Source organism: Octopus sinensis, linkage group LG15, assembly GCF_006345805.1.
Source record: "Octopus sinensis linkage group LG15, ASM634580v1, whole genome shotgun sequence".
Taxonomy (NCBI): domain Eukaryota; kingdom Metazoa; phylum Mollusca; class Cephalopoda; order Octopoda; family Octopodidae; genus Octopus; species Octopus sinensis.
This window is the reverse complement of record NC_043011.1, coordinates 22,230,814-22,257,518: the sequence shown is the minus strand read 5'-3', so window position 1 is coordinate 22,257,518 and position 26,705 is coordinate 22,230,814. Positions and strand designations below refer to the sequence as shown.

The 26,705-nt window shown below is 35.1% G+C and overlaps 1 protein-coding gene across 1 annotated transcript in view; it reads right to left on the bottom strand.

Annotated features, from left to right (window-relative positions):
• LOC115219949 (protein KTI12 homolog) overlaps positions 1 to 26,705 on the bottom strand; it is a 54,575-nt gene that overhangs the window by 7,996 nt on the left and 19,874 nt on the right. The window contains exons 3-4 of the mRNA XM_029790252.2: positions 24,463 to 24,515; positions 5,708 to 5,763 (exon numbers count right to left, since the gene is read on the bottom strand). Of these exons, the coding sequence (XP_029646112.1) occupies positions 5,708 to 5,763; positions 24,463 to 24,515 (109 nt within the window). The remainder of the gene's footprint in view (positions 1 to 5,707; positions 5,764 to 24,462; positions 24,516 to 26,705) is intronic.

Below are 26,705 nucleotides of genomic sequence, written 5' to 3'. Positions count from 1 at the left end.
TTTTTTACATAATGAATTTGCCTACCATATATACTATTCTACTTTGCATAAAACTTTAACCATATTGGTACTTCTGGCTCTCATTTTTTAAGTATATTAGTGTGTCAATATTTTAATAAAATGATGGTACCTTTTTTAATTACAATGTTACTTTGTTAATTTAAATCAAATCATTTTTAATATTCAAATTTTATCCTTTGCTGCAAAATTTTAAGCAAAAGTTTTCTTGTTCTGTACTTTACCAGATATAATAATTTGTCCTGAACTTTTCCAAGTGTAATAACTTTTCCTGTACTTTTCCAGATTTATAATCTTAGGAATATTATTTCTCTTGCTCACATTTTTCCATGTAAATCCATGGTTTTTCTAGGCTATACTATAATGCTACATAATAATGTGTCAATTAATAATTTAAGATTTTACCTTATTGAAAATTAAATAATAAATTTAAACTGTGTGTGTGTGTGTGTGTGTGTGTGTGTGTGTGTGTGTGTGTGTGTGTGTGTGAGAGAGAGAGAGAGAGAAGAGAGAGAGAGAGGTGTGTGTTGTTGTTGTGTGTGCGTGTAAGAGGGAGAGAGTGACAGCATGCATTTTTTATTTATTTCTCCTCGCATCTTTTTTGAGTTAAGTGTGTGAGTGATTGACTGAGAGAGAGGTGTGTTGTCAGAGAGAGAGAAAGAGAAAGTATGTTGCTCTGTGTGTGTGTGTGTGTGTGTGTGTGTGTGACAGATAGAGAGAGAGAGATAGTGATAGCATAAATTTTATTTACTTTTACTCATATGTTTTTTAGTACATGTTTGACTGAGAGAGGTGTGTCTTGCTCCGTGTGTGTGAATGAGAGTGAGAGTGTAAATTTTTTATTTATTCAATTTTTCTTGCATCTTTTTTTTAGATTGACTGAAAGAGAGAAAGAGAGGTGTTGTCATGTATGTGTAAAATGGCTAGGGTCAGTCACGTACACACACACACACACAAACACAAACACATACACATACGTACACCCATTATCTATCATATACACCTACATGCATAAATAGATATGCATACATGTTTTTATATGTGTGCATGTGAGGGAGAGAAAAAGTCAGTCACTGAGTGAAAGCGTGTGTTCTCATGGCAATTTTTTTTTGCATGTATGTATAAGTAGCTAAGTAAAGTTTATGCTATCTCTCTCTCTCTCTCTCTCTATCTTTCTCACAGACCTTCTCTCTCTCTCTCAGTCAATCACTCTCACATTCACTGAAAAAAGATGTAAGAAAAAATAAACAAAAGATGTAAGCTGTCACTCTCTCTCACATATAGACACTTTCTGTCTCACACCCCCAATCAACATATACACATATCCATTTCCTCTCTCTTTCACTTTATGCTAACTTCAAACAAAATGTAAATTTCCACTCACAAAAATAAATAAATACAAATTTTTTACAGAATTTACCAAACGCCATAAGGTAACAGCTGAGCTGTGCACACACATCTTCAAGCTAAAACAAAAGATTGTCAAAATGGCTAGGCTATTGCCAAAATTTCTAAATATTTTTATTCTTTTCATTTTTATGATATAATTGCATTAATTAATTAATAATGATGACGTAATTAAACTAATTGCAAATTAGTGGTGTCATTGATAATTTTTTCCTTACCTCAATGATGCCGGTGACATATATTAAAAGTCCCCTTATAGAACTATATTCATAAAACAGTATAGAACTATATTAACATCATCAAATATGAGAAACAAACACTGATAACTTTTTCTTCTAAAACTTTATTGCATGAGATTGATACCATGAAATTCCTCTATCATTTAAGCTTAATTAAAACATCGGGCAAAAGGGACGCTCCTTGGCTGACCAGTTCGCGGAATACCTCCGAGACATCCGACTCGGCAATGACACCCCGGTCTCACGCCATTTCTGCTCTACCTGTGTTCAGATTGTCCTTGCACAGGGGCCATCCAGACTCCCGTTTTCACCATGAACAAGGATTAATCTTCTCTCTTCGCTCCCCTCCCCTCTCCTCTCACACTTACTTCCTCCCACCCACCTCTCCTCTCTTGCTCCAACTCTTCAGTCCTACTTTCCTTCTCACTTCTCTTCACTCCTACCCACCTCCCTTAACCCTCTCCCTTCATTGTAACCCCTCCCTCATAACCCCACCCCTACCCAATCCAACCCAACTATTTGCCCAAGGTACCATGCACTGAAACCTCAGGCAAGTGAATTCTATTACATAGACTGACTAATGCTTTGTGATGGAACTGGTAGATGCAAACTGCACAAAAGCCTATCATATATATACATATATATACACATATAAGTAATGTGTGTGTGTGCATGCACACGTAACCCTTTTCACTGTTTACATGCTAAATGCATAAACCAGCAACACTATATACAGGGCATCAATGTTTATGACAGTGACAAAAAATATGCCCAGCTATTGTAGGTTCATCTTGAAAAAAAAAACACAAAGGGCTAGTGACAGGAAGAGCATCAAACTACAGAAAACTGCCTCAACAAGTTTTACCTGACCCATACCAACATGGAAAAAATATACATTAAAATCATAAGCATAACACATGCATGTACATATCATAGGTTCAATGGCTAACATTAGATATGAATTATTCTGCTTATAAGGAAGATGACACTTTTGTCCCGACTGACAGGTAATTATGAATATTATAAATTATAGAAATAGCCATCACCACCCCCACCCATTAGCATTTTCATTCATACTTGTTTTAACATGGTTTCATGAGCTATGGGTATTGACTTTAACTAGATTCATCTGTCCTCATCCCAGGCACAGATACACAAATGTGTAGTATCATTTCAGTACCAAATTACCAGTAAATAATACAATACTGTTGTTATCATTAGCTACAATCAGGTAAAAGTAAACCAATTTTCATTTGAGTTCAATGCAGGCAAGTGACAGCACATCTTAAGCTTTTCTATTTTTGGAATCGCAAATTACAATAAAGGAGTTGTATGGTTGAGCTCTGAGATGCAAAGCAATGGAGTTGATACTTGTAACGGATCCAAATTCACATCTTGCTGATACTAAATGAATTAGTCTTTCATTTTAGGTCAATAAAATAAGTAACTATAGTAAACCTGAGTCAGTCAAACAGGTAATTTCATTACACATTGCATCAAATAGCAGCCTGGAGTTCAAAAGTATTTCATTGGTATATGGTAATTGAGCAAATGAAATGTAGTGTTGAGAAGGTAAAAAAAATGTACCTGCCTGAAAGAAATGGCTACTATATGAAACAATGGCTGGTATGATAGCAGAGAGGGTCCACTACATCGCTACATAACCTGCTAGAAATCAGGATTGCTAAATCTATTTTACTAAAAGTAACATAATTTTTTTTAAAAGCAACAGACTGTGTTAGAAACTAGACAAAAATGAGTATTTTGCTTCTCTCTCTCTCTCTCTCTCTCTCTGTATGTATATATATATATATGGAAGTATGCTGTACGTGAGAAGACCCGGCAAGACTAGTGAAGCCATAATCCGTGGCCCCTACCTGGGACGTAGTCAGTCCACCTGTGCATACCTTCCTTCTTGTGACACTTGTGAAGACCTGTTGAGGCAAGTGAGAATCGAATCGAATCAAATCAAATCAAATCGAACCAAATCAAAATAGATGAACATCAATGGAATTTGTATCCTTGTGGTACCAGTGCCGGTGGCACATAAGAAAACCATCCGAACGTGATCGTAGCCAGTACCGCAACGACTGGCCTCCGTGCTGAGGGCACATAACAAACACCATCCGAGCGTGGCCGTCCGCCAGCCCCGTCTGGCACCTGTGTCGGTGACACATAAGAAAACACCATCCGAGCGTGGCCGTCAGCCAGCCTCGTCTGGCACCTGTGTCGGTGGCACATAAAAAACACCATCCGAGCGTGGCCGTCTGCCAGCCTCGTCTGGCACCTGTGTCGGTGGCACATAAAATCACCCACTACACTCTCGGAGTGGTTGGCGTTAGGAAGGGCATCCAGCTGTAGAAACACTGCCAGATCTGACTGGCCTGGTGCAGCCTTCGGGCTTGCCAGACCCCAGTTGAACCGTCCAACCCATGCTAGCATGGAAAGCGGACGTTAAATGATGATGATGATATATATATATATATATCCAAATTGAGGAAGTGAAACAGGTAAAACCCAGGCTACATATGTTTCTAAGCTAGCTGATCCTCTGATGTAATAATTACTCAACAAGGGGCACTCAACTTATATAATGGTTATAGTGTCACTTGGATTTCCCAAGTTAACTCACTGAAGTGTTCTGCAATACTGATGGAGTGAAGTGCATGAATTATACCTGCCTTTAAAAAAAAATTTTTTTTTAACTTTAACCCATTCCATTATCATTTATTACATTCTGTAATGTTCATTATTAACATTAAGCTACATGTTGCTGAATGTTGCCATTTTTACATGTTGCCATTTTTACAGAGTTTTTTTTTTTTTTTTTTGCAAAATGACCGCTAATAATTCTTAGAGTGATAGCATGTTTGATGACTTAATTGATGAATTAATGGCAGATAAGGCTTTGGATATGATAATCAGAGTGGTTATCTATTTCTTATATGCACACAAGTGATCTGTTTGACTTTGATCAGTTCAAATTTTTCATCATTGTGAATTGAACAAAATACTATCCCAAGAATGGTCAGACACTAAACCTTTTGCAGGTGTGATTGACCCCCAAATACATTTAAGATTTGATGTGAAACCTGTTGAGTATTTTTTCAACTTTTTCCCTTGAGTTTCGATTGATATAATCACTCAATAATCTAATTTGTATGCAGAACAAAGTGAGGGCGCGTGGCTTAGTGGTTAGGGCATTCGGCTCATGATAGTAAGGTTGTGAGTTCGATTCCCAGCGACGCGTTGTGTCCTTGAGCAAGACACTTTATTTCACGTTGCTCCAGTCCACTCAGCTGGCAAAAATGAGTTGTACTTGTATTTCAAAGGGTCAGCTTTGTCACTCTCTGTGTCACGCTGATTATCCCCGAGAACTACGTTAAGGGTACACGTGTCTGTGGAATGCTCAGCCATTTGCACGTTAATTTCACGAGCAAGCTGTTCCGTTGATCGTATCAGCTGGGACCCTCGTCGTCGTAACCGGCGGAGTCTTTTTTTTTATGCAGAACAAAAGGGAGTAGTCAACTTTGTTCCTACATGTGTTAGATGAAATTTGTGCATAACTGGGTATATTGCTTCTGAAAGAAGTAACTCAGTTTACCATTAAATTTCATAATAACTAAGCAGCAAAATAATCATAGAAACACATGTATTTTACCTTATGATGTTTGTATGTCCATGTTTATCACTAATTGCCTTCAATTTATTACCAACATCTTTCTTCCTATCATCTTTTTTTCTTGAGTGTATCTGTATTTTACTTATTGCTAATTGATTAATTAACAACTACACAGGCATGGTATTTTTTTCACAAAATGTACTTTATGATGTAGTTATTAAAATACAGAGACAATAACTTACACTGAAGTGGTTCCAACAAGAAATTCTACTCTTAACATCCTGTACAACATGAATCCACAAATGACTAACTTACATTAAAATAACTAAATTTATTCTGCAATCCTTCCAATTATTACAATAATCTGACAACACCCTTCAATTCTCTAGCATAAAGGAAAATAATAATTTAAAATACTCACCACACAGTGAGGTGTGGAACTTGACTTAGCAACACAATACAGCTCATAGCGGAATCCTATGAAAAGGAAAAAAATAACAGTTAGTATTAAAAAATTCTTTCTCTCTCTCTCTCTCTGAAAGAAAAATTACTTGTATTTAAATTTAACTGACATATAGCTCTCTCACACAACGTAAGAAATCCAACAGTGGTAGACTAGCATTTCTAAACAGATGTAGATGTTGGTCTCACATATATAACAATTAACCATGTATGTAACAACAAAATAAATAGACCTCAGTATCGTTGAAATAGAGGACTATATTTAATTACTATGCAAACACTCATACAGTACTCAGAGTTTCCCCAACAAGCCACAAATATGAAGTTATCCAATTTCCAATCAATAATCAATGCACATGCTACTGTTCATCAGTTATTGTGTGAAGCCATTACAGTAAAATAACCAATTTCATGAATGGTGGCTTGTGCATTGATTACCAATCAGAAATCAGATAACATCATAGTTGTGACTTGCCAGGAAACTTCAAGTACTGTATAAGACTGCTCCATGTTTATATATAATATATTAAATATAAAAATATAGAATTTTCCTTCTTCTTCGGGTAGACAGAAATTAAAGTCCCCTTATCTTCTCTCATGACAGCTGGTGAGCTGATATATACAGTGATCAGCTGCAAGACCTGAGCACTTGCTTAAAAATTTTCCAAGCATATCGCTATTCTTGTCAGATAGCAAAAGCATGGTTCTTTTACCAGTGACAGGAAGCAGGATTTGAACTTAGAATGCACAAAGGTGAAATAGATACAAGGAATCTTGTTCGGCACTTTAGCTGTCTACCAATCCATCACAATGGGCCAGTACATTTTTTTATCAAATGCATTGGTCCACTGAAAGAAAGAAAAGCAAAGTTAACTTATGTAGAATTCAAATTCAGAGCACAGAGACCCAAAACAAACATTGCAAGGCATTTTATCTGATGCTCTAATGGTTTTGCCAAATTGATACTCTATCTATCTTTATTTATTTATTATTTGTTTCAGCTATCAGACAACTGCATCCAAGCTGGCACACTGCCTATGGGTTTAGTCAAACAAATCAACCCCAGTACCTATTTTCATAAAGTTTGGTCTTTCTGGTCTCTTCAGCTAAGTTTCAGAGATATAAACAAAGGAATGCCAGTTATCAAGCAATGGATGGGGGGAGGGGGGACAAACACAAAGAGACACACATACATGCACATGTAATTTTTACAGCCTGATGCCCTTTCTGTTGCCAACCCTCACCTGGTAAGGTAGCTGTTCCCAGATATAGACAAACATACACACACACACAGAATGGGCTTTCACATAGCTTCTATCAAATTTCCTCCCAAGCATTAGTTGACCTACATCTGTAGTTGAAGACACTTGTCCAAGATGCTGACTGAACCCAAAAGCACATGGTTGCAAAGTGAGCTTCTTAACTACATGGCTATGCCTGCACCTATACACACACACACACACACACACGCGTGTGCATAATTAATTTTCAGAGAATACTTTTAGAGTAAATGCAATCTCAGTGAAAGTCATATCCTTTTTCATTATCCTAGTATCCTTACTATTTATAATCTCGATTTGAAACTCTTACAACTTGTGTAAATTGACTGGTGGTCGTGAGTTGACTCTCACAGAACAATCATCGATTAATTTTATGAAATTATTACAAACAATATTTTTTTTAATAATTTATATAGGTGTAGGATGGCCGTGTGGCAAGAAGTTTGCTTCTCAACCACATGGTTCTGAGTTCAGTCCCACTGAGTGACACCTTGGGCAAGTGTCTTCTACTATAGTCTTGAACTGACCAAAACCTTGTGAGTGGATTTGGGAGATAGAAACTGAAAGAAGCCCGCTGTGTGTGTGTGTGTGTGTGTGTCTTTGTGTCTCCCTCACCAATGCTCAACAACTGGTGCTGCTGTGTCTATATCCACATAATTTAGTGGTTTGGCAAAAAAAACTCAATAGAATAAGTACCAGACTTGATTGAAACAAATAAAATGACAGAGGTATTAAAAGGCATAAATCCACAAGAGTTCCAGCACTGCTTCCAACAGTGGAAAACATGCCTGGACTGATCCATTGCTTCAAATGGAGAATACTTTGAAAGCAATTAAAGTGTAAACATGTAAAACTAAGTGAATAAAATAATATTGCATGCAAAATTCCAGTTTCTTTTGGGTACACCCCTCATATAACAGACATAGCTTTATAAACCACACAGTCCCACTCGCACTAATAAACAATCTATAATAATAAACACAAAATTCTGTCTGTCTGGGACCCCTGTATCTCAGTCTACATCTGCTGTACATAAACATATTATATTTTTTTGGAATCAGGATGATACTGGGATTGAAAATCTGCCCTTCATTTGATTTTAGAACATCCAGCATTGGGATCTGATTTAAAAGCATTTGGGTTGCTATTTCTAACAGGTAAAGCTTCGCTGATTCACGCCATCTTGGTTGGTGTTTGTCAGATGACATCAGAGATTGAGGAGGAGATAAATGACATTTGCTTCATTAATTTTACGTCAAGATAAGAACTTTGGGACAAATTGGCCAACAGTTGGAATTCAACTTGGGACTGGAACAATAGAGTGATTGCATTACAGAATTAATTCTCATCTATTCTTAGCCTCTGATCAAACATCACTGGGGCATATAGTCATATTATAATCATGCTATTTAGCTCTGTTTAGTTTTGGGCCACCGACCCAATCAGCCCTCAGCACAAACTAGCTTAAAAGTCTGTACTGAGTGTAGATTTTTAAACTAGTTTATTAATAAAGCCGGATCATTCAAACATAAACATGTACATTTATAAGTAAACATCCAAGAATATATTCATGTTTATACCAATTATGAATGAAGATCATTATTCTAGTTTTAATCTGATTATAACAGCTTGCCTGTATAATTACACCAGTTTCTGCATTTTTAATTTCTGCTAGAAACAAAATCACCTGTACTTAGATAATGAAAAACAATCTGACAGTGTAGCATAGATTTTATACATTCCGAATTGCACAAGTAGGAAGATAGTAGAAATAACTAATGTAGCAGACAACTAAGTCAATTCAACTACCATATTCATTGCTCCCTACACATCCTGTCATAGTATGTTGGCAAAAAGAAACCCACAGAAATATAATTATTTTTAGATGGTGTCATATCTATATATATAAAACTGTAGTTGTGTGAGTGTCTGTCCCCTTCGATTTAGATTCCTAACTACTCCCACATTTTGCGGTGCAGTTTAACCAAATTCAGGTATCTTATAGTCGTGATTCATATCGAGCCCGTCTGAGTATTAGCACGCGTCTACGATGAGTCTACGATTTAAAAAATAATTTAACATCATTTTTTATTCCATTTTAATGCATAATTTTTCGTGTGTCGATGGCGGCGGAGTTGGCGTCCATGGTCACACCTGCACCTGTTTGCTTCTCCCCCTTCTTCCCTCCCTCGTGAAGCTGTGGGGAAGGGAGTGTAAGGAAATCAACGTCGTAAAGCGTTGTCAAGGAGACCAGCGTTCTTTTAGAACAACGACTTCATGGCTTGAAGACACCAAAACAGAAATGGCTAAGAAAGCCCAAATTGGCATCTATAAGGGAAGTAACTCTCTAAAAATGCTTATATAGTTATTTCCCTTACTAACCCGAGCAACGCCGGGCGATACTGCTAGTCTCATAATACAAATGAGACAATAATTTTAAAACTCAGTACAGAGGTTAAGTAAGGAAAATCAGGACATATATACATTAGCAGATTCTATAATTTATTTGCGCAACAATATAACTTTTGGTTAAAATGAGATTATTAATATTTATCTTTTACTTATTTCAGTCTTTAGACTGCGGCCATGCTGGGGCACTGCCTCAAGGAATTTTAGCTGAACTAATCGACCCCAGTACTTATTATTTTCTTTTTAAGTCTAGTACTTATTCTCTTGGTCTCTTTTGACAAACCACTAAGTTACAGCGGCATTCATACACCAACACCGATTGTCAAGTGGTGGTGAGGGACAAAGACAAACACAAAGACACACACACACACAATGTGCTTCTTTCTGTTTCCACCTACCAAATCCACTCACAAGGGCTTAGTCAGCCTGAGGCTACAGTAGAAGGCACTTGTCCAAGGTGCCATGTGGTTGAGAGGTAAACTTCTTATCACACAGCCACACCTGTGCCTATTTTTATTCAGAAGTTTTATATAGCATACTTATTTTTCAATATGAGGGGAAAGAGACACAGACAAGCACCAGGAGTTACAAATATAATGCACGCAACAAAACAGAGAGGAAAAAAAAATGTTTATTAGAGAGAGCTATTCAGCAATTTGTAATGCAAAAAAATAAATACTATAAGTACAGTTGTTTTAAAGCCTTTAAGATGAATCTATTTTGCTATGCTATTACAATCAAAATCTAATAATCATTAGCAACATATTTTAGAGGTCTGGATTAAAAACTTTAAAAAGCCACACCTGAGTGTTTCAAACTACCACTCAAAGTGGTCAACAGATCATATTACATCACACACACAGCACTGTCTTCATTATCAAAATACTTAATTCTCTTATTGAGCAAGTCCTCATAGCATTAACCCTTTAGCATTAAGATTACTCTGTCAAATGTAGTGCTTTTTTATTCACATTGTTTTGAATTAACAATGCATTATTTCACACCTTTGTGGTTTCAATGATGTGACTAATTATTTTTTTAAATGACATTGTAGAGTAGGTATGAGAGGCTGGATCTGACTAGTTTGAACATAAAACAGGTAGAATATTTGAGCCAGATATGGCTGGTTTAAATGATAATGGGTTAAATCAGTACAATGAACAGGCATAGCTAACTGCAGAATGATTTCTTGTAATAATCATAATTATGGTTTGTCAGTTGTCCCGGCAATAGCTAGATCTGGCCTGGTAAACTCAAATTACATCGCAGTCCATTTTAATCACAGAAAGTTTTTTGAGGGCCACTTGTATACTTTATGCACTACTAATAGTCAAATAATCAAATTACAGAATCAAGAATTCTTCATACTTTTCCTTTGTTTAAATTATAAAATTGTAGGCAACTGCTTTATTGCCACTTATAAATTTTAAATTTATTTTGAAACAAATGTTTTACACAAACAATTTTATTTTGAAATTAAACACAATACTTCAAGAAAGTATCAAGCAGGCCATAAGATAAAAGTCTATGGGCTGCATGCAGCCCATGGGCCTCAGACTGGCCAGCCCTGAGCTGGATACATTGTTGGTGTTTGTCTCCTGATTTCATTCAGTGTTTTGGGTCTTGCAACACATACTGTCAATCCAGGCAACCTTTGATCAATCAAGCCACAACTTGTGCTCATGTCAACTGACCCTAATGGTCACCCACCTCTTTTTAGTCAGAAGCATCTAGGTAGTTTCTCTGCAGCTCCACATTGTTCTTGATGGCTCCTATAATACACAGGATTCCATAGGCCTTTGTAAGGTAACAATCTATGAACTCTTGACTGCCCACCTCCACTGGCAGCTCTCCACTTATTTCTGCAGCAGTCTTCAACCAACTCCTGTACTTTGCCGTCTTCTTCTGTTGCAACTCATCTACCCTCACCTCTCAAAGCACATTTAACTCATTTTATTGGAGCTTTCTAGAGGCTGCAGAAACCAAAAATAAACTTGGTCCTAATGGAGATGGATAATATGTGATGGAAATTTCAGCTGCCCCACCAAATCAACTCTCATTATCTAGTCATGTGTCAAGAGTTTTCTTTCCACAACTCAACAAAATCGTTGACTGTATTATTAACCCTACAAAAAATCAGATAAACTAAGAAACATGTAGAGAGCAAAAACTCAACATATTTCTTCTTTCAAATTATATCACATTAACCCTTTTGTTACCAAACCGCCCAAAGCCGCCCGAAAAAAATTTTGGTTAATGTGACCAAACCGCCCAAACCTGCCCGTATTTACCTATTCATATTTAAATGAGAATATCAGAGCAAATCTCTTTTGTACATTCGTGAAAACACGTATTATACTTCGTAAACAGTTCAACTACAGTTTTGTACAAGAATCAAAGTGTAATTTTAATTCCGTGAATTTTGGGAGATTTTTTTCTGAAATTTGTTCCTATTGTGTTTTTAAAATTTGTAATTCTGACAAAAAATGGATACAAATTTCATTATATCAAGCAGCGAGTCAGAATTCAAAGGATTTTCTACTGAAGACTTAATAAATCTAACTCTATGACTGAAAAAAAAAAGCATGTGGTATTTGATAATGAATCTGATGTTTCATTTTCCGAAAGTGAAAACAGTGAATCCGAGATCTCCGACAGCGATAAAGAAAATGAATTGGCACCTGAATGGAGTGAAAATTTAAAAACTGTTTCTTTCAGTGATTTTTCAGAAGAAACTGGACCATCCCAGGAGAGTAAAGCCTTAGACTATTTCTTTTTACTTTTTCGAATGAGCCTATTTGAAATCATTATGGTGGAAACGAACCGTTACGCTAAATGTAAACAAAGCGAAAGAAAGGATAGTTAGTGGTTTCCCACAGCCTTAAATGAAATTAAGACTATTTTGCCATAAATATTATTATGGGTATCAGAAAGTTACCCAGAATAACAAATTCTATCGTAAAATTTTGTTGTATACCCAATTGAATATTAGCTAATAACCCATTTTCTATAGCGATGTTTGAACAAAATTTTAATAATTTTATATTTTGTTGAATTTACCTGTATCTACCTGCAATTAGAGTCACTTTGTGACAAAAATTATAGTATAGAATTGGTTGAGAACATTTCATTAAATTATCTTCCAAAAATCTCATTAATATATTGATAAATAAAAAAGTTATAGTTGTTTAATGAAACCAGACTAAATTTATGATTATGTTAGAAATTAATTGAAACACATAAGGGGTGTATTTTGGTCAGAAATATAGTAACGAAAGGGTTAAGTAGAAATTCCCTACCTTCATTTTTAAATAGTTTGTTGTGTGTTTTTTTTAATGTCAAACATACTGGATGTGATGATAAGGTGCTGCAATACCAGCCATAATGTTTATGAGTTCCAACTCTATTGTTACAGATGTTTTCTTCCCATACAATCCCTACAAGGCACTTATTTCTGTTTACCTCAATCTTCCAGTTGACTGGTTTGCTGTAGGGAAAGTGCACAAGCAATAAATAACAACAACGATAATGATAATAATGATAATAATAATAATATTAATAATAATAATAATAATAATAATAATAATAGACAATACGAAGAGTGCAATGCAATTGCAATAGATATTTTATTGGTTTGAACAGTATTTCGACAGCCTGCCTGTCTTCATCGAGTTTAAAATGAAAAGTGATACACAGAAATTCAAAATTTGAATTTCTATAATTTTGAATTTCTATGTATCACTTTTTATTTTGAACATGACAAAGACAAGCAAGCTGTCAAAATACTGTTCAAACCAATAAAATATTTATTGCAATCGCGTCGCGCTCTTCGTATTAACTATTTACCTTTGTGAGGAGTTATATCAATCCTTTTTCTAAAAATTTTTTTTTTAAATAAATAATAATAATAATAATAATAATAATAATAATAATGGGCCCCACCTGCAAGGTCATGTGCTGTTTATCTTGATATGAGATCACCATGTCGCGCACATATGGTTGTGATGCATGTGCCTGGTGTACCTTTATCAGACAGGTAGTCATGATGGGTATATTGGGCTTCGTATATTTTACCCCAGTGTCACTTTGATGGCATGAACTGCTCTCTCACTCAATAATAATAATAATAATAATACATGAGTTTCTCACAATGCACCACATGCATCACCAAAAGACTGATGTGAACAGACTAAACATCCCATGAAGGGATGGAGGATGTGGACTGATGCAGCTGCAACTGTCTTCAAAGACTGCAACTATAGGACTAGATTTATCTGAAGAACACTAATGACTGGATGCCTGAACTTGTCTGCAAAAATAACAGCACCAAGAAACTACACTCAATATCAGAAGGAGCAAAGAAATATGCAAAGGAACTTTTAAAAATCAGAGACTGGGGCATAACTGGATGAAACAGAAGAACCTACTGTGAAAGCAAAACAAATAAAAGCTCAAGCCAAACCAAATGGAATCTCAGAGCTGAGTAATAGACATTATATGCTTAATACCCAGCAAGAGCCAACAACTCTGATGTTGGTACATATACAATCCATTGGTGGTTGTCTGAATTTGGACTTACATCAGAAACAGTAAGTTTCATTTTGCAGCTCAGAATCAGAGTGCACAAATTAAAACTTACCAGCATTCTCAAAGATGATGCTGATCCTTCCTGCTGCTTGTGTGATAGAACCAGAGATACAATTGACCACCTCATCTCTGGCTGCTCTATGTAGGTATTAGTTAAGTATACTAATCACTGTAACTGACTTGGTCAATATTTGCACTGGATCATATGCCATCAGTATGCATGCATGCATACATGCATGCAAACATAGAGAGAAACAAAAGCTGAAAATATTTGTCATGTACAAGCATATTATATATTTACAGAACAGATTTACATGAAGTACAAAAGATACAGGAAACTCTCCACTCTGAAGTTAAAAATCGGATTTATGATGTTTGCATGCATCCACTACTGGTTGCATATTCTTGACTTTTTGCACACTCCATCTGACAACATTTCAACTATTATACAATTCCAAGTCCCAAGGAAATCAAGATGCTGGTGCATGAGAAATAATGAGAAAAAAAATACTGATGCAAAAAGTGGCAAGGTGAATAAAAACAGAAAGAGAAAAGAAAAGAAAAAAAGAGTTACATTCCCTTTGACTGGAAAAACCATAACTAAACTAGTTGTAGAATAATTCAAAGGAGAGGGATCCAAAATCTTTGAGACAGCTACTCAATCCAGGGAGAGTGGTGTCTTTCAGAAATTTGTCCATATGCTTGCATTTTCTGAAAATTTCAGATCTGTAATTAAGTAGTGCAGCAGAATTCTTAGATCTAACAATAATGTGCGATCTTTGAGTTATGCATAAGCTGCATTTCTTAGATCAATTTACACATGGCATGGATTTCTCTAAAATTCTCCACTTGATTGTATGTGGTGTGTCGTTGGTTTTCAAACCCCATACATGGCTAGTCAACTTAGTGACTTTACTTTTGTTGAGAGGTGCCAAAAAGAAGATAGGAGGTTTGCATGTCTTTTGAAATTACCTTCACATAAACCAATGTAATCTTTCTTTTCAGTATGGTTATCTTGAAGTGTTGCTGTAACTACCTCATAGACGATGGAGTTTATCATACATGCTTAGTCAAGTGGGCAAGCTTCAAGGTCTCAAATGTTACAACTGGGAGTGGCCTCTCTGTGATGCTTGCAAGTGATAATGTTCTTCATATTGGGCCAGACATGTGATATTTCAATCAAACATCTGTCAAAAATCTTCCTGTATTTGTGGTTTACTAGGAAATGCTTATATAAAAGAGACAATTTCTCACCTATGTTAGTTTGAACATTTAGGGAGAAAAAAAAAGGGGGGGGGGCAAACCATATCATTTTCCTAGGTGTATTTTTAAAACAGACCTAAGAAAATAATATGGTTCCCAACAGCATATCCAATCCATACCTCTACACACACACACACACTTCTACATGTCTTGCCTTCCCTTTCACCTTATACTTGCACCTGATGCCACTTCTTCATTTCTACACTTTCCTCATACACAATACACTTACACATGCACACCAACACCCCACTGTCTTATGCCACTACACTTACACACCTGCATACCTCTACACACATACTGTTTTCGAACAAAAGAAATCCACATTCACACCTGCCACCTATGTCTATTTTATTGCACAGGTACACTCCCACGCATGCATCTCCTGCCCCTCTTTCTTTCTTAACCCTGCACTCCATAAAATTGCATTCCCACCTGCCACTAACTCCTCACATCCCCCACCCATTCCTCCACCTCTAACCACTTTTCCAAAACCTCTACACTTATCTTCTGATGAAGGACTAGTGTCAAAAATGTCAAGACTCTCTTCTTTCCTTTTAAGCGTTAAGCTAATACAATCTTTGTAAAAAGTTGTCCCACCATGCATTGTATTGTTTCTGTGTTCATGAACACTTTCTGTTACCCTCATTATCAAAACTGCACTAAACCAACAACAGACACATTAGAAACTTATAACCAGTAATAGCTTTATTCATAAAAGCACAACAAAAAAAAAATAAATAAATAAAATAATATTGCTAAAGACTTACAAGGTTGGATTCTCCCCCCTCTCCAAAATAATAAATTTATGTAACTATTGACTTCTAGTGTTGAATGTATAGAAAAGAGAATGTTTGTCACTGTGACTAGCTGCAAATCATTTAATGAGGTTAACATGTGCAAAGTGTTTATTGAGAGAATGTGGTTAATAGTAGAGTCTATGGCATGAATAGTCAGAATTTTCTAGCAATTTAATCAAACAAAACCAAATCTATTTTTATTAGATATTATACTGGTGTAATTATAGTAATTTAAAAACAATTTCACATGATTTCATTCATGCCATCAAAATGGAGATAAATGATAATAATAATGAAAAAATTAATTTAAAATGAGTACAAATTAAAATAAGCTACACCACACATAATGTGTTGCCGTAAGTTACAAGCCAACAAGAGCCTCTACACAGTCATTTGACCTCCAAGATATAGCCATCATATCTCCCTCAGACCACATCCTACAATCTTTAACAAAAGATATACTATGACTGAATAATAGACAGGATGATCAGTGACTAAACAACTTAGGTATGGGTGTGAGGTTTGCTACTACATAGTTTTCAGTTCAGTTACACTGCAGAGCAACTTGGGATTAAGTTTCTGAAAACTATGTGGAAGCGTGTGAGTATGTGTATGTGTATATATATATATATATATATATATATATATATATATATATATAAATTTTATTTCGTAATGAGATAAAAAAAAACCAAGGCTATGTAGATTTTAGAACATTTATAGATGGAAGGTCTTACAGCTGTTTCCAGGATATTTATTATATCCCTTCATCAGAGACAGTGTGAGAGGATGGTTAAGAAATAGTTAATTTAGATAAGATATAAAATAGAGAGTGAGGTGGAGGAAATAAAAGAATATAGATGTGAGATATGTAGGGATATTGCATATTTTCTTGCCCTTTGATTAAGATTATAAGGATTACAAATAAAATAGTCATTTCCCCCTTTAAGAAAAAAATCAAGTTGAAAATGTCAGTCTGCAACAGCGACACTTCAAAGAGTCATCACAGCTACAGCTATCTGTCCTTTTTTCTTACTTTTTTTCCCTTTACTTAATCATTTACACAACTTTTTGGACTGAAAGATAGAAATTCTCTCTATATTTTTATGAGATAGTTTTTGAATCATATATACTTGATTGTTTTTCTTTCTTTTTTTTTTTCTTAAAGGGGAAAATTACTATTTTATTTAAAACTAGCAGTATCGCCCGGCGTTGCTCGGGTTTGTAAGGGAAATAACTATATAAGCATTTTTAGAGAGTTACTTCCCTTATGGATGCCAATTCGGGCTTTCTTAGCCATTTCTGTTTTGGTGTCTTCAAGCCATGAAGTCGTTGTTCTAAAAGAACGCTGGTCTCCTTGACAACGCTTTACGACGTTGATTTCCTTACACTCCCTTCCCCACAGCTTCACGAGGGAGGGAAGAAGGGGGAGAAGCAAACAGGTGCAGGTGTGACCATGGACGCCAACTCCGCCGCCATCGACACACGAAAAATTATGCATTAAAATGGAATAAAAAATGATGTTAAATTATTTTTTAAATCGTAGACTCATCGTAGACGCGCGCTAATAGCCAGACGAGCTTGATATGAATCACGACTATAAGATACCCGAATTTGGTTAAACTGCACCGCAAAATGTGGGAGTAGTTAGGAATCTAAATCGAAGGGGACAGACACTCACACAACTACAGTTTTATATATATAGATAAAACATTAATCTTTATCATCTTAATCAAAAAGGTAGAAAAACAGACAGAGAGATTATCACTTTATAGACAAAGATCAGTTGCAATGGGAGGAGTTGAATCTCATAAGAATGGAAAAACAAGCAGCAAATGGGTTGTAGCTCATAATGAAACTCTTTGAAGAGCATTCAAATGCCACTGCAACGTTGAAATCATTGCCTCGGTGAGGTCAATTAAGTACATCATCAAGTACACACTGAAAGGTAATGACCAAGCTGCTAAACAAATAAACAATGATAACAAAATTAGTCAATATCTAATGGGTAGGTATATTGGACCATCCAAAGCAGTTGCATCCATTTCAATTCATTTCAATTCATGAAAGAGCACCTGCAATAGTGAAACTGCAAGTTCCAGATGAACAAAGGATATTGCTCAGAAATAGTGAGGATATACAGAGCTGTCAATGAATGACATATGAGAACAACACTGACAGAATTCTTTTCATTGTGCACCAATGATGACTTTGCAAAAACATTACTTAATGCTGAAGTACCCGTGTATTTCACTTGCAATAGTAACAAAGAATAGCAAAGAACAAAGCAAGGAAAAAAATTTGAAGGCCATTTGCATGTTTTCAAAGAATAAACACGTGGGCGTGTGTTTATGTTGTTGCACTAAAGACAGAACTATTATTTAAGAATTTTATAACATGAAGTTCGAAATACTATTTTTTCATTTGCCACCACACATTGACATTTTGAACTTGGAGTGGTTGTGACCCAATGGGTCATGCGTACATCTAGTGTATATTCACATATATACTTGCACATACACACACATACATACATACATACATATATATATATATATATATATATATATATATACCTACATAAATATACATATATACATATATATATATATACACACACACACATATATATATATATATATATAAACACATACACATACATATACACATATATATAAATACACAAATATACATATATCACCATCATTGTCATTTAGCATTGCTTTCCATGCTGGCATGGGTTTACACACACACACACACAGAGGGTGCAGTGAATAAACTCTTGTCTAAATTATCAAAAATGAAAGTAACACTGACATATCGTTTTAATGCATATACCAAAATTACATATAAATATCTTGAAATACTAAAGAGTAAATAAAATTGCCATTGACTTCAACCATGGCCTTCAGATGACTTCAGAATCTCCTGCAACTCTTCTGGATGGTCTCCTTGTTTAAGTTGGTGAATGCTGCCGTAATCCTTGCCTTCAGTTAATCTTTCATGTTACAAGGAGTTTTGATGGTCTCTCGCTCAACTGTACCCCACACATAATAATCAAGGGGGTTGCAGTCTGGGGAATTAGGTGGCCAGATGTTAGGAGTGATGTGGTCACAGAAATTGTTTGACAGCCATGACTGGGTTCTTCTGCTTCTGTGGCATAGTGCAGAGTCCTGTTGCTAGACAAAGGCTCTTAAGCAGACACCCACTTCACCCAGAGAGGTACTACCTCCTCCAGGCACTTGATGTAGACATGGCCTGGGCCAATACTGACTGACACTTATCAAAGTATATAGATGTATATACATTTACATAATATACATTTATATATATATATATATATATATATATTACATTCTTCTTAATCCTTTTTGTACTTTGTGGAGCATAGGGCCTCAACAGTTGTTTTCCACTTTTTTTGGTCATTGGCGTGTTTCTTGGCTGCTTCCCATGTCAGGCCAGTGGTGCTGAGCTCGTCCAAAATGCTCCACTTTCATGTCTGCTACGGGCAATTTTTTGCCAACACAAACACATACTCACAAAAACACAAAACAGGCTAGGTTTTGTTTTCACCATTTGACTAGCACTCAAGGATAACCACTCTCAGTGTCTTCTCTGGCATATTCAGAGTTAACTTATCCAAAGAATGCAAGCATAGCTGTTTTGTTTTCTGATATATTTAGGACCAACTTATCCAGCAGGAATGTGCCATTAAGAAGTCTGTTTTTGCTTTGCAACTACATGTTCTCAGGTTCAATCCCACTCATGGGCAAGTGTTTTCTACAACATCATCAGTGTAACTAATACATTTTAAGTAAAATTGCAAGACAGAAACTGCACAGAAACCCATTATATACATGTATAGAGTGTCTGTGTTTATGTGCTAAACTTAAAGGGTACAGCAATTGGACTTGAAAATAAGTACTGAGATACTATGATTGACTAAAACTCTTAAAGGCAATATCCCTGCATGATTATAATCCAATAACTGAAACATGTAAAAGAAAAAGAATATATCCATCATCCATATTTAACTCTATTTATACCAATCTCCTGAGACAATCAAAATGTCACATTAATTTGTTCCAAATATCAGCTTAATAATGACAGTCATTTCACTAAATTCTTCGTTATTTTCAAATTAATTAAAACAATGGAAGTATATTTCAACAGAAATATGGTAATAAATAGGTTAAGAGAGTAAGGTGAATTTTGAAGATCTGACTGCTCTTCACAGAGACCTTTAATTTGCAATGTTAAATTCAAAATAAACAATAGATAGCTGTTCCTATTCAGCACAACTTCCGTACTAAGCAGAATACAACTTAGAGGCAGGGATATATATGATACACTAGTTGGCTATTTTTCTCTGATCAATATATAGTGGAATTCTGGTTTAAGCACTCCATATAACCCTGCCATAGCTTTTTTATTTTTTGAAATTTTCAAAATGCTTTTGTCGAATTTATGTTATACAGACAGGAATCCATGATTATGCAAAAAAAAAAAAAAATTTTGTGTGTGTGTGTGATTTAGGGGCAATTTAGCTGTCATTTTTAGCACATCTCATGACCACCTGATACTTTCCTCATTTCTTTGTTACTCTGACATGAATTAATGTTTTTCAAAATTTTTCTCCCCATAAACACATTTAGTGTAATAATAATGCACCCAAAGGTGGTCCATTGCTGGGATTTAAGCAAAAAGTTCAGACTCTGCATTTTAAACTGATTTATAAAAAAAAATTTCAAGAGTGGAATTTATGGAAGAGGATGTTAGAAAGTACAAAAAAATTTTTTTTTTCCATAATATGAATTCCTGTGAGTAAAACATAGATTCACAAAATTTTCTGAAAATTCCAAATAATAGAAAAGTTACAAGGGGTTATATGGGGTGCTTAACCCTTTAGCATTCAGATTACTCTGTCAAATATAATGCTTATTTCTTCATATTACTTTGAATTAACCATACATTATCTTATAGCTTCGAGATTTCAATGGTGTCTTTGCTTAGTCTTAGAATGACATTGTAGGGTAAGCTGTAAGGAGCTGAATCTTGCCAGTTTGAACATAAAACAATTGGAATATTAAGCCAGATATAGCCAGTTTTATAAACACTAAAAAGTTAAACCAGAATTCTGACCTATATATATATATATATATATATATATATATATATTTATGATGTGTTCAGAATCAGTTCTGCTGACGATCATTAGACGTAAGTTGAATGTGAAATCACGGTGATACAGAACTAAATTCATTTTTTTAAATGTCTTGCTTTGAAAAACTGCATTTGGGTATGATTAGTATAATTTTGGTAGTAATGACTTTGTCCCTCCTAGTGTGAGGCATTTATGTGTAATAATGCCCTCTATACAATATAGATATAATTAATTTGTTCAAAAGAAAAAAATTATTTTCGAATTCTTTTCTTTTATGAGGTTTTCACGCTAGCTACCCGATAATTTCTTGTTAAGATCCCTTATTAAGAGATTATCCTTAATTGTTAAACTTATATATATATATATATATATATAAAATATATATAAATATACCCCACTTTGATCTCAAGAGGAAAAATCTGATGTAGAATATCTCACTGAAATAGTTACCTTCAACACTTCCTCACATTATGGAAATCAATATACAACTCATATTTTTTCCCCATCTCAGCTGATTCACATGAATGAATGTTGCCAGTAATAATTATATTAATTATATTATGTAATACAGAGATTCCCAACATGGGGCATAAGCCCCACCGGCAGAGCCCACGAAAATTGAGGTGGAGTGTAGTGTCATGCACTCATCAAGTGCAAGGTTTTCATTAAAGTGATTCACTTTTTCATTAGTCAATAGTGTACTTTTTTTGTACTCAGTATTTAATAAAAGAGTTACTGGTAGATTCTTTTGTATTAAATAATTGTGATAAAATATTTAAAATAAAGTTGTTTTTTCCCAAACGCCAGTGGGGCTTACATTTTTCTGGAAAGTTATAGTGGGGTCTAGAGGAAAATATGTTGGGAAACACTGATCTAATGGAACTCTTTTTACAGGTTTGGATTAAGATTCTGGAATCAGATTAATCGACAAGGTGCACAGCTTGGAATTTCCAGGTTGAGCCACTGCTTCTCTGCACTGAAAGGTCACAGTTCCAGTACTATAGACATGTGATTAGAATGTCACAGGAAAGAATCGCGAGATGGATTCTTCAAGCTGAGCTAACTGGCAGGAAACCTAAGGGTAGACCAAGAATGAGATGGTTGGATAATATCCATAGTCTCAGTTGATCACACTCGAGAATCCAGCCAGAAATGACAGTTGCTTCTGATAGGACCCCATGGAGGACATGCCTGAAGATTCTACCGCCATGACCCCTCATAGAAATAGTGAACAGAGAAGATGAATGGATAGTCTAATATTGATGCAATCTACCTGAAGTCCTTATTTCCTGATAAGGTAATTCAAATGAGCCAAAGAGAGAGCCTCTTTTCAATCATTCTCTACTTGCTAAAAATAGCAGTCAGATCTCCCTACTATTATAAAGAAAAAGAGCTAATTGAATAATGTTGTCTAAAATACAATGTGGCTGATGATAGGTGAGCATGATTAAACCTGACCTGGAGTTAAACAAGTAATTTAAATGTTATGATATTTCTTATGCTTGTATCTGTTGCACTGCACTGTCTGTACAGTAAAAAACTTTTACTTTCTTTTTTATGTCAAACAACAAAATTTATTTTCCAATTAGTTCAGCAATTGGAGAGATTACAATTACCAACAGCTTAGTTTTTAGCTATTTAGTTCAACCTACAAACTGATTTCTTTTGATCAGGCATATGGTTAGTCTTTAGTGGAAAAGTTATAGTCAATTTACTCAAATAAAGTATATTATTGTTGGTTCACATTTTATTAAGTCTAGAGTGATAAAGAGGAAATTAACTCCAGCAATATCTGATCTTAGAAAGATGAAATACAGAGGTATAATGATGTAAAGCATTCAGTCCAACTAACATACCACTAACCCAGTCAACTCAATTGTTCTCCAAGCCATAAAAGTCAACTTTTAAGTTAACCCTTTAGCATTTAAACCAGCTAATTCTGGCCCAAATATTCTACTTGTTTTATGTTTAAACTAGCCAGATCTGGCCTCTCACACAATGTCATTCTCAAAATAAACAATCACACGATCAAAATCTTGAAACTGCAAGATAGTACATGATCAATTGAAAACAATCTAGATAAATATGTATTATATTTTACAGTGTAATCTGAATGCTAAAGAGTATTTTTTCCACAAGAGCTGCTATTTTCTTTAACTAAAATCATCATTGTCATCACAATCATCACAACCACTGCCACCACTATCATTACCATCACCATCATTACTTTTACATCTACTTTTCCCATACTGATATTGACTGGGCAAGACTCAATTGTGACAGTATTCAATGGCCAGATGCCTTTCCTGATACTAACTCTTGCCTTTCAAGTAAGGTATTTTATTTCATGATATCAAACGAACTGCCAAATGAGTTGTCAGACTTATTATCAGGCATAAACATTATTGCAGCTAGCTGAATGATGTCAATGCTAAGAGACAGATATAAGCACATAGAAACACATGCATATTACCAAAGGCCTCCATACAGTTGCCATCAGCCCAAATTTCACAGAGAAGAATGCTCAACGCAAGGCTATAATAGATGATACATGCACAAAATGTCACATTTTTCATGATATAATAGCTTACTTGAAAACAGGTATGGGTAGGCAACAGGAAGGGCATCCAGTTGTAAAATGCTGCCTCAAAACTCTCATCCATCCCATACTAGCATGGAAAAACAGATGTGAAATACTATTAAAAAGTAAATGTTCTGTGTTTGAGCTCACTGCACAGCACTATGGACAAGTGTCTTCTAGGCCAACCAATGCCTTATGAGTGAATTTGATAGACAGAAACTTTGTGAAAGACCATCATATGAGTGTGTGTCTTTTCATCTCTGTTTGAGTCTACCCACCCCACTTCACAACTGATACTGGTTTGTTTACATCCTTGTAAGCTAATGATTCAGCAAAAGAGACCGACAGAATAAGTACCAGGCTTAGAAATAAGTACTGGGGTCAATTTACTCATCTATAAACCCTTCAATGAGGTGCTTCAGCATGGCCACAGTGACTGAAACTAAAGATATTGATAACTTATTACTGGGATATATGTATTTTTTCCAGTTTCAAAAACTTGTTTGATTGAAGCAATCCGCATCTTTGTTCTTGCTATTAATTTTTTTACATGGAACCACAAAAATTAAAATTTGTACTTTAAGTGAACTATTTTGCTAACCAACAGGAGTTAAAAAGAAATACACTACTCACCTTTAGTGTAGTTCATAGCATCAAGTATGGTAACATATTCCTTAGAAATAGATCTAAATAAAAATATAAAAATAAGAGCAATTTTAGTTCAGGACAATAAGAAAGGGTTACAGAAAAATGTTATCAGGTCATTAAGAATAAAATGTCTGATTTTCTTATGCACCAAGTTTGACAGTTGTTAACTCTAATGTTTTATCCCGATAATTCTTTGTCTTGCAACATTGAAAGGTTACATCATCACTTTTTGAAATGCAATTCATGGTGTCTGATTATAGTGTGAGTTTTCTCTTGTAAATCAATTTTTGTGAACCGATAGATTGATCAAAAATTCACATTGTCTATGAATATAAGTTCTGTCATGGAACCAATATATCCCAGACAGCTCAAAACATCAATGAGGTGTTTGACGATGATGTGGTGAATGAGTGCACTGTATGTTGATGGTTCGAGAAGTTCCGGTCTGGTGACTTTACACTCTTGAAAATCAGCCCTGTGGTAGACCTGAGACTAAGGTGGATAATGATGAGCTGGAAACTCACCATTATCTCATATATGTCTCAAACTAGGTATGAGTTAGCAGCAAGGGTTGATGTTTCCATTCCAACTGTATTGGACCATCTGAAACAAATCGGCAAGGTAAAGAAGCTGGATAAGTGGGTACCAAACAAACTGAATGAGCATCAAATGACATGTCATCTTGAAACTTGCTGTTCTTTGCTGTCACGGCATAAAAGCAAACCATTTTTGCATCGTATTGTTGTGTGTGGTGAAAAATGGATTCTTTTCAACAATAGCAAGTGTTCTGCACAGTGGTTGGATAGAGATGAAATGCCAAAACACAATCTAAAAAAGAATATTCATCAAAAAAAGCTAAGGGTGTGTTTGGTGATCCAGCACTGGTATCATCCGCTACAGCTTCATGAAACCTGATAAGCCAACTACAACGGATGTATATATCAATCAATTGGATGAAATGATAAGTGAACTTGCAATTAAACAACTGAGATTGGTCAATAGAGACAGGCCAATTCTCTTGCAAGACAATGCTTGACCACATGTTGCACAAAGAACGCTACTCAAGTTACAGGAAGTGGACTTGGAAGTACTGTCATTCACCATATTCATCAGACCTTGTACCAACTGACTGTCATGATTTCCAGTCATTAGTCAACTTTGAGCAAGGAAAAAACTTCAAATCTGAAGAAGATGCAAAAACAGCCTTTTGTAAGCTACCGATAAAATGGCAAAACTGTGTTGTTTAATTTAAGTGCATACTTTGATTAACTTTTGCTTTTTGTTGAGATAAAGTAAAATAAACTTTCTGTTCAAAATCGGACATTTCATTTTTAATGACCTGATAGAAACAGAAACAGATAAAAAATAGTGATATTTCAGCTAATAATTTTGCAACTACTCAGAATAATTATTTCATGATTCAGTAAAATATATCAAAATAGCAATTTTAATCTTTTTATCTTTTATTATTTAAATGTTTCTGTCACTGGACTGCAGCTATGCTGGGGTGCAACTTTGAAAGCTTTAGTAAAACAAATTGACCCTAGTACTTTTTTTTTTTTTTAAAGTCTGGTACTATATTCTGTTAGTGTCTTTTGCTAACCACTAAGCCACAGGAATGTAAACAACCAAGACCAGTTGTTAAGTGGTGAGGAACAAATTTAAAATACACACACACACACAAGTACACACACACACACATATGGGCCCCCACATAGTTTCCAATCTACCAAATTCAACCAAAGCTATAGTAGCAGACACTAACCTAAGGTGCAGAACAGTGGGACAACTTGAAACCATGTGCTTGCAAATTAAACTTCTTAATCACATAGCCATACCTGTCCCTATTTATACAAAATCAAAAGGACTTTTAAATCAATAAAAAAAAATGTCTTGTTTCTCAGTGATAAACCAGCAAATGAAATAGCATTATGCCAAAAGTCTGAAAACTGCTAACTTTTATTGTTGTAGTAATTATCCAAAGAATAAAGGTAGTTATTAAAAAAAAAATAAAGGATTTCACATCTATAGAGTCATGCAAAGTAATGCTTAGCTACACTGTAGTGTCTTGTACAATGTTTCCCAACCTATTTTCCCCTAGGTCCCACTATAGCATTCCAGAAAAAATGAATGCCCCACCATAGTTGGAAAAAACAAATTTATTTTTAATACTTTATCACAATTATTTAATACAAAAGAATATACTGCTAACTCTTTTATAAAGTACT